The 9,860-nt window shown below is 51.5% G+C and overlaps 1 protein-coding gene across 1 annotated transcript in view; it reads right to left on the reverse strand.

Moving 5' to 3' along the window:
- Positions 1 to 9,411, reverse strand: part of RTTN (rotatin) — a 74,573-nt gene extending 65,162 nt beyond the window's left edge. Inside the window, exons 1-6 of the mRNA XM_064150305.1 lie at positions 9,371 to 9,411; positions 7,741 to 7,928; positions 5,738 to 5,921; positions 4,059 to 4,148; positions 3,445 to 3,523; positions 1,587 to 1,701 (exon numbers count right to left, since the gene is read on the reverse strand). Of these exons, the coding sequence (XP_064006375.1) occupies positions 1,587 to 1,701; positions 3,445 to 3,523; positions 4,059 to 4,148; positions 5,738 to 5,921; positions 7,741 to 7,928; positions 9,371 to 9,401 (687 nt within the window). The 5' untranslated portion in view covers positions 9,402 to 9,411. The remainder of the gene's footprint in view (positions 1 to 1,586; positions 1,702 to 3,444; positions 3,524 to 4,058; positions 4,149 to 5,737; positions 5,922 to 7,740; positions 7,929 to 9,370) is intronic.
- Positions 9,412 to 9,860: the final 449 nt, after the last annotated feature.

The following is a 9,860-nucleotide window of genomic DNA, read 5'->3' on the forward strand; positions in this document are numbered from 1 at the left end:
CATCCTGAAGTTATCAAGACCAAAAATTACTGAGGACCAAATATCACTGAGGACCAAATATCACTGAGGATCAAAAATCACTGAGGATCAAAAATCACTGAGGATCAAAAATCACTGAGGATCAAAAATCACTGAGGATCAAAAATCACTGAGGACCAAATATCACTGAGGACCAAATATCACTGAGGATCAAAAATCACTGAGGACCAAGAATCACTGAGGACCAAAAATCACTGAGGACCAAAAATCATTCAGGATCAAAACACCATTGAGGACCAAGAATCACTGAGGACCAAAAATCATCCAGGATCAAAACACCACTGAGGACCAAGAATCACTGAGGACCAAAAATCATTGAGCACCAAAAATCATTGAGGACTAAGTATCACTGAGAATCAAAAATCATTGAGGACAAAAAATCACTGAGGACCAAAACACCATTGAGGATCAAGAATCATTGAGCACCAAAAATCATTCAGGATCAAGTCACTGAGGACCAAAAATCATTGAGGACAAAATATCACTGAGGATGAAATATCACTGAGGATGAAATATCACTGAGGACCAAATATCATTCAGTACCAAAAATCACTGAAGTCCAAATATCATTAAGGACCAAATATCATTCAGGACCCATTCACTGAGGACCAAACCATTGAGGATCAAATACACATCACTGAGGACCAAAAATCCTTGAGCACCAAAAATCATTCAGGACCAAATCATTGAGGACCAAAAATCATTTTGCAACCAAATATCACTGAGGACCAAAAATCATTGGTGACCAAATATCATTGAGGACCAAAAATCATTGATGACCAAATATCACTGAGGAACAAAAATCATTGATGACCAAATATCACTGAGGACCAAAAATCATAGGTGATCAAATATCAATGAAGACCAAAAATCATTGGTGACCAAATATCACTGAGGACCAAAAATCATTGGTGACCAAATATCATTGAGGACCAAAAATCATTGGTGACCAAATATTACTGAGGACCAAAAATCATTGATGACCAAATATCATTGAGGACCAAAAATCATTGGTGACCAAATATTACTGAGGACCAAAAATCATTGATGACCAAATATCATTGAGGACCAAAAATCATTGGTGATCAAATATCACTGAAGACCAAAAATCATTGGTGACCAAATATCACTGAGGACCAAAAATCATTGGTGACCAAATATCATTGAGGACCAAAAATCATTGGTGACCAAATATTACTGAGGACCAAAAATCATTGATGACCAAATATCATTGAGGACCAAAAATCATTGGTGACCAAATATTACTGAGGACCAAAAATCATTGATGACCAAATATCACTGAGGACCAAATATCATTGAGGACTAAATATCACTGAGAACCAAATCATCATCACCAAAACATCACAGCCAGATGACTTTCTACACACAACATGTAGCTAATGCCCACTTCTGTGCAGCCCTAGGGTGCACATAAAAGCACTTCTCTTGAGCTCAGAGCCCATTTTATCCTTTACACCAAGTCTTGCTTAGCACAACTTGCACCACAGCACAACCACAACCTTCAACATGATGCATCTTATCCTTGCCTGTACAATCTTTGGTCTTTGGAGGAAGATCTCAGCAGGAAAATCTTGCATAATCACATCCTGAAGAAGCTCACATGTGCTCCAGATTAGACTTGGGTTATTACTTCTCAAAGAGCTGGGGGAAAAGAAGCCCAACATGCAGTTAAGATTTCAGTATGTATTAAAGCCTAAAACGTCCAACAAGTCTTTGCAAGCCCTCACACCACTGAGGAACCACATGGACAAAGAAAAGAATGCTGTGATTCCACTTTTCAGCTTGAATCATTCCTTAGCTATGCTAACTCTGCTCACAATGAAGCACAAACTCAATGCCAGCTGTTAGCAAACCACAGGGAAAAATTCAGCTCTCAGAACAAAACCAAAATTCACTCTCTTGATCCTGAAGTTGAAATGAAGATAAGAAAGCCTGGCAATTCCCTGTCAGGCTGGGGAGCATCTCAGTGGCAGCCAGCAACTAATCTCAGTTAAAAAGGAGTTTCTTTCACTGCTAAAGTTCATATATAGGTTAAAACAAAAGGGAATTACAGGGGTGAGAAGTTCCACAAAGTCAGTAGATATTCTCTGATATTAGTTAATAATTACAATGGTTTGGCTGTTCCCTTTCCCTTCCCTTCTCTTCCCCTTCTATTTGTATTCACTAAGTTGTTAAGTATTAACAGCTTGAAAACACCTCCAGTGTGAGGAGTCCCTGCCCATGGCAGAGGGGTTGGGACTAGATGATCCTTGTGGTCCCTTCTGACTCTGGCTGATTCTGTGATTCTGTGGTTCTGAGGTTCCAGGATTCAATTATTCCAAGGTTCTATGGTTCTATTATTCGGTGGTGTCTAAGCCAGAAGAAACTTCACAGCACACTGAAGTTACCAAGACCTGGTTCTATTGTTCTATGATTGTGTGGCTCTGTGATTCTATGATTCTAAGGTTCTGTAGTTTTATGAATCATGGAATCCAGCAGGTTGGCAGAGAGCTCCAAGCTCATCCAGCCCAGCCTAGCACCCAGCCCTGCCCAACCAACCAGACCATGGCACTAAGTGCCCCAGCCAGGCTTGGCTCCAACACCTCCAGCCACGGCCACTCCACCACCTCCCTGGGCAGCCCATTCCAGTGCCAATCACTCTCTCTCTGCCAACAGCTTCCTCCTCACATCCAGCCTAGACCTGCCCTGGCACAGCTTCAGCCTCTGTCCCCTTCTGCTGCTGCTGGCTGCCTGGCAGCAGAGCCCAACCCCACCTGGCTACAGCCTCCCTGCAGGCAGCTGCAGGCAGCAATGAGCTCTGCCCTGAGCCTCCTCTGCTGCAGGCTGCACCCCCCCAGCTCCCTCAGCCTCTCCTCACAGGGCTCTGCTCCAGGCCCCTCAGCTTTGTCGCCCTCTTGTGGACACCTTCCAGCACTGCAACATCTCTCTTGAATAGAGGAGCCCAGAACTGGACACAGCACTCCAGGGGTGGCCTGAGCAGTGCTGAGCACAGGGGCACAAGAACCTCCCTGGTCCTGCTGCCCACACTGCTCCTGAGCCAGCCCAGGATGCCATTGGCTCTGCTGCCCACCTGGGCACTGCTGCCTCCTCCTCAGATCCTCTCTGCCAGCACCCCCAGGGCCCTTTCTGCCTGCCTGCTCTCAGCCACTCTGGCCCCAGCCTGCAGTGCTGCTTGGGGTTGTTGTGGCCAAAGTGCAGAACCTGCCCTTGGCCTTGTTCAGTCTCATCCCCTTGGCCTCTGCCCACCCCCCATGGTTCTGTGGTGCTCTGGTTCTATGATTCTAGGCTATTCACAGGAAGAGTTTAATGAGAGAGAAGGGTGGAACTTTAGAACCACTCTTAGGTGAAAGCTGTGAGCTCAGTGCAACGTTTCTGCTGCTGTACCTTTCATTTGAGGAAAGAACATGTCTGTCTGTTGAAGTCAGAGTTAGCCAAGGAAATGTGGAAAACTTCAAGCATTTCACTGTAAAAAAAAGAGAAGAGAAAAAAAAAGGACTCTTTGAGTTGAGTTCATACAAGTATTTCCCTGGATATTTCCATGGCAAAGCCTAAACCCTCTGAATTCTGTACCACCAGAAACAGAAATACTTCTAGCAAACACAGACCTGCAGAAACTAAAGTCAGAGAGTCTCAGGGGCTGGAAGGGACCTGCAAAGCTCATCCAGTCCAAGCCTCCCTGCCACAGCAGGTTGATTGGCCAGGGCTGGGTGCTAGGTTGGGCTGCATGAGCTTGGAGCTCTCTGCCAACCTGCTTGATTCTATGATTCTATGATAGGTTGGACTGGATGAGCTTGGAGCTCTCTTCCAACCTGCTTGATTCTATGTTAGGTTGGGCTGGATGAGCTTGGAGCTCTCTGCCAACCTGCTTGATTCTATGTTTATAAGCTCTATAACTGGAGTTTCTGTGACACTGGATTCTAGGGAATAACACCAGGACAAAGACCAATCAATAAGCAGTTTCTGGAGTTCCAATATTCTTCATTTAGGACCACACATACCAACTGTCCTTTTGGGAGGTGCTTCTAACTGTGGCAGCTGACTTCTACCTTGATAAAAATAGCCAGTGAGTAACTCCTCTTGAGGCAGAACTGAAAACAAATAAAGAGGAAGCTGAAAAAGATGTCAAACTAAACCAACCCAACCCCAAACCAAAACAGCTGGAAGCAAAATAAAATATTCTCATGCCTTTCTTGAGCTGCTCTCCTTTTGCCCTCGAGTACAAACCTATTAAGGAAACCAATTTAAAGCAGTCTCAGATGACCAAGAAAGTGGAGTTATAAAAAGCCTCTGCTGCTGTTTAGTTTTTGATACTCATATTCTGCAGCTGTGAAGGGTTTTGGCCATTTCCTAACACTACCTCACAGCCTCACACTTGTAGCAACAGCAAAAACAGCTACCAGAAATGTGCTGCCTCATGGGGAACTGGCAGCAAAACAGTTCCCTCTAACCTACCTATCTAGCAACTTAATTAACTTCTTTAATTTGCTGCTTACCTTTCTCTACTAAACCTGCTGTCTTCTCAGGTCAGCAACTAAATGCTCTTTTAAGGTCCCTTCCAAACCAAAGCATTAAATGAAAGAGTATTTTACACTATAGGAAGCACTGCTGCACTGAAGAGATGGACACAGAAGGGCTGGTTACAGGCAGGATGATTTCTTGTGCAGGGAATTCCCTTGCAGAAATGGCACCAGCTGATTTAAACAAGGCCACACTTGCTCAGGCAGAGTGCTGGAGCCTCCATCCCTGGAGGTGTTTGAAAGAGGAGGCTAAAGGAGGGACTTAGTGCATGGTTTAGTTCATTAGAAGGTGTTAGGTGATGGGTTGGACTCACAGGATCACACAGGATCACAGGCTCACAGGATACTAAGGGTTGGAAGCGACCCAAAGAGATCATCCAGTCCAACCTCCCTGCCAGAGCAGGACCACACAACCCAGCTCAGGGCACACAGGAACATATCCAGACAGGGCTGGAAAGGCTCCACAGAAGGAGACTCCACAACCTCTCTGGGCAGCCTGTGCCAGGGCTCTGGGACCCCCTTCCAGGCAAGAAGTTCCCCTTGTGCTGAGCTGGAACCTCCTGTGCTGCAGCTTCCATCCACTGCTGCTTGTCCTGTGCCAGGGAGCAGTGAGCAGAGCCTGTCCCCCCCTCCTGACCCCCAGCCCTCAGTTAAAGACATTGATTCAATCCCCTCTCAATCTTCTCTTCTCCAGACTAAGCAGCCCCAGGGCCCTCAGCCTTTCCTCACCAGGCACTGCTCCAGTCCCCTCATCATCCTCACAGCCCTCCCTTGGACCCCCTTCAGCAGATCCCTGTCCCTCTGCAACTGGGGAGCCCCAAACCGAAGGCAGTGCTCAAGATGAGGTCTCAGCAGGACAGAGCAGAGGGGCAGGAGACAAACTCAATGATCCTGAAGGTCTTTTCCAACCTGATGAATTCTGGTTCCGAATAGGCTCAGCACAAACTCCACTGACCTCTCAGGAATGATTCACCTTCCATGCCTGAGGACAAGCCCTTTTCACAGCCCAGAAGCTTTTCATTTACTTGACCATCACTTTAAAGGAATCACAGAATGGGTTAGGTTGGAAGAGCCCTCAAGGATCATCCACTTCCAACCCCCTGCCACAGGCAGGGACACCTCCCACTGGAACAGGGCACACTCCAAACTCTGTGGTTTACCTGCTGAAGGCTGAGTGTGATAACCTGCTGGCAGAGAGTCAGAAGGAAGTCCAGAAGGAAGGTAGAAGAGTCCATCCACAATCCCATCGATGATGGCCTGCAAGTTTGGGTCCACATTGGGGCGAAGCTGAGAGAAAAATTCCACTGCACCAATCTCAACCATTCTCTGGGCAGCAGGTGGATGCTAGAGCAGGGACAGAGAGCTGACAGAGTTAGCCTGAAGAACCTCCAGAGTCTCTTGTGGGGAAGGAGACACAAGGGAAGGGAAGGAAAACAATGTTAATTAAACCTCTGTCCTCACCAGTAAGAGCTGAAGCTTAATCTCAGACTGCTTTGCCCAAAGACTTGGCTCTCACTATCTGCCCACATGGCACTAACTCCTGGAGTACCTGCACCAAGGGGTGCCACAGCTACACTCCCTTGTGAGCACAGGTCTAAAAGCACAAGGAAAGTGATTCATGTCCCACAGATTCTGAGGACTTGGACCTTAAACAGTCTGGGAATTAAACCTCAGTTGTATTTTGCCTTTAATTCTTCAGGCATCAGCATCAAGGATGGGATTTGTTTGGTGTTTTTCCTCTGCATGGCTGCTGTTCAGTGATTAAACCCCAAACAATTCAGAGAGAGCTGAAATTTCTTCAGTGTTCTCTCAACTGCCTTGAAAATGAAGTTCAAATCTGCACTTTGCAGGGGCAGCACAAGCATCAGGCTGCACATCAAGCCTCAGGGTAGAAATTAAAGCACTAAACAAGAAGCTGAAGCAGAGGAAACTGAAGTAGAAGCTCAGAAGACAATTCTCTTTCAGCTATCCCTGCAACTCAGTTCAAGTCACCCAAACAATGTTAATTGCTCTCTACAAGCTGTGGCTTTATTACTCCTGTCTTTCATAAACCACTCCTGCCTTTTGTACAACACTCTCAAACCTCATTACTGCAAGCTACAAAACCAAACATTGTCCAACTCTGTTCAGTATATTCAGCAGTGACCTGGGCGAGGGCACAGAGGGCACTGGCAGCAGGTTTTCTGCTGGTACCAAGCTGGGTGCAGTGGCTGCCACCCCAGGAGGCTGTGCTGCCATCCAGCCAGACTGGCACAGGCTGAGGGGTGGGCAGGGAGAAATGCAATGAAGTTCAACAGGGGCAAGGGCAGAGTCTGGCACCTGGGAGAGAACAACCCCAGGGAGCAGGAGAGGTTGGGGACTGAGCTGTTGGAAGGCAGCAAAGGGGAAAGGCTCTGGGGGTGCTGGTGGGTGGGAGGGTGAGCATGAGCCAGCAGTGTGCTCTGGGGCCAGGAGGGGCAATGCCATCTGGGGTGCAGCAGAAGGGCTGTGGTGAGTAGGTGGAGAGAGGTTCTCCTGCCCTTCTGCTCTGCTCTGCCCTGCTGAGGCCACAGCTGCAGTCCTGTGTCCAGTGCTGGGGCCCCCAGCTCAAGAGGGACACAGAAGTGCTGCAGAGAGCCCAGCCCAGAGCCACAAAGCTGCTGGAGGGGATGGCACAGCTCTGTTAGGAGCAGAGCCTGAGGCAGCTGGGGCTGTACGGCTGGCAGAGGAGGAGCTGAGAGGGGACCTCAGCAGTGGTGATCAATGTGTGCAGGTGAGTGGCAGCAGGCTGCAGCCAGGCTCTGCTGGGGGATGCCAGTGCCAGCACAAGGGGCACTGGGTGGCAGCTGAGGCAGAGGCAGTGCCATGGAAACAGGAGGAGGAATTTTTCCCCGTGTGAGGGTGCCAGAGCCCTGGCAGAGGCTGCCCAGGGGGGTGTGGAGTCTCCCTCTGTGGAGATATTCAGCCCCTGCCTGGCTGTGCTCCTGTGTGATCTGGTGTAGGAGATGCTGCTCTGGCAGGGGTGGGACTGGCTGAGCTTTGGAGGTCCCTTCCAGCCCCTGGCAGTCTGTGGGTCTGTGATGCTTGATTCTATGATTCTGTGATTCTGTGTTTCTGTGTTTCTGTGATTCAGCCTCAGCATTCTGAACACATCCAAGTACACAGAAATGTCAGCATGCCATACCTTGATCAGGCTGTGCACGAAACTGAGTACCTCCTCTTTTATTGGCACCACTGGGAAATTGAACCACTCCAGGAGACTGCAGCAGAGCATTTTCTCATGGACCAGGTCAGCATAGGAAATCAAGTCGTGCTCCAGCTTAAACAGAAGAGTCTTCAGAGAGCGTTCTCTTATCTCTGCCAGCTCATGACCTGCCAGATGGAAGCCAAAAACCAAACCATCACATTTCCTTGTTTCTTGTTTGGATGAACAGAATGCTGCCAAAGGCCTGGGAACAGGACTGGCTTTTATGCTGTCAGTGCTATGCTTACCAGGAAAACAAACCTGACTTTGCTTCCCACAATGAGCTGTGTTTGTGTGGTGCAGTTAACTGGCCAGGGCTGGGTGCTAGGTTGGACTGGGTGAGCTTGGAGCTCTCTGCCAACCTGCTTGGTTCTGTGATTCTGAAGTGGTGAAATACTACACACTACATTGGACTGAGGGCCCTGGGGCTGCTTAGGCTGGAGAAAAGACTGAGAGGGGATTGAATCAATGTTTATAAACATTTGAGGGCTGGGGGTCAGGAGTGGGGGACAGGCTCTGCTCACTGCTCCCTGGCACAGGACAAGCAGCAATGGATGGAAGCTGCAGCACAGGAGGCTCCAGCTCAGCACAAGGGGAAACTTCTTGCCTGGAAGGGTCCCAGAGCCTGGCACAGGCTGCCCAGAGAGGTTGTGGAGTCTCCTTCTTTGGAGCCTTTCCAGGCCTGTCTGGATGTGTGCCCTGTATGGTCCTGCTCTGGCAGGGGGGTTGGGTTGGTTGTCAGGGGCAAACTTTGGGTCCTTCCGAGGAAAGCACCACCCTGTGCCCCTGTACCCTCCAAGGCTGCAGCAAGAAAAGTGTAGGAAAGCAGAATCACAGAACCAGGCAGGGTTGGAAGGGACCACAAGCATCAGCCAGTTCCAACCCCCCTGCCATGCCCAGGGACACCCTACCCTAGAGCAGGCTGCCCACAGCCTCAGCCAGCCTGGCCTCAAACACCTCCAGCCATGGGGCCTCAACCACCTCCCTGGGCAACCCATTCCAGCCTCTCACCACTCTCCTGCTCAACAACTTCCTCCTCACCTCCAGCCTCACTCTCCCCACCTCCACCTTTGCTCCATTCCCCCCACTCCTGCTACTCCCTCACAGCCTCAAGAGTCCCTCCCCAGCTTTTTTGGAGCCCCCTGCAGATCCTGGAAGGCCACAAGAAGGTCACCTGGGAGCCTCCTCTGCTCCAGCCTGCACAGCCCCAACTCTTTCAGGCTGTGCTCACAGCAGAGCTGCTGCAGCCTCTCAGCACCCTCCTGGCCCTGCTCTGGACACTCTCCAGCACCTCCACAGCCCTCTTGTCCCAGGGGCTCCAGAAGGCAGAACGCTGGAGGCCGGGCAGGGGCAGCGGCGCTGCGGGAGTGCCAAGCAAGGCATCCCCGGCTCCCTCCCTCGCTTCCCGGCCAGCAGCCTCTCCGCCGCACGAACCGCCGGGCCCCATCGGCAGTAAAGCCCCCGCAGGCTGGGCACAGACCCCTCGGCGACCCGCACCCGCACCCCGCCCCGCGGAGGGATGGGGACGGCCGCCGCGGCCCGGGGAAGGAGAGGGGAGCTGAGCTCTTACCCAGCTTCCTGACGAGCGCCGACACCTCCATCGCGCCGCTTTCCCCGCCGGCATTCAACCGCCGCGCCGGGGCCGCCGCCGCCGCGCCCCGCCCGGCCAGCGCCGCCCGCCCGCCCGCGGTGCACCCCGGGCAGCGTAGTCCGGCGGCCCCGGCCCGCCGCTGCCGCTCCCGCACGGGCAGGACTACAGCCCCCATGGAGCCCCGCGCCGGGCCCGCCGCACCGTACGGCAGCCGCCGGGCACGGCAGCGCGCACGGGAGCCCGGCGGAGCCGCCCGGCGGGGCGGAGGGGAGCCCGGCGGGGCGCAGGGGAGCCCGGCGGGGCGCAGGGGAGCCCGGCGGGGCGCAGGGGAGCCCGGCGGGGCGCAGGGGAGCCCGGCGGGGCGCGGACGCCGCTGGGGCCCGCAGGGAGCTGTGCTCGGTGCCAGTCGCGGCCCGCGGGCGGCTGTCGTCAGGCAGCTTTCGGGTTTGCAGTGCTGCTGCTCTCAGCC

This window comes from Pogoniulus pusillus, chromosome 10 (genome assembly GCF_015220805.1).
Source record: "Pogoniulus pusillus isolate bPogPus1 chromosome 10, bPogPus1.pri, whole genome shotgun sequence".
Classification (NCBI taxonomy): domain Eukaryota; kingdom Metazoa; phylum Chordata; class Aves; order Piciformes; family Lybiidae; genus Pogoniulus; species Pogoniulus pusillus.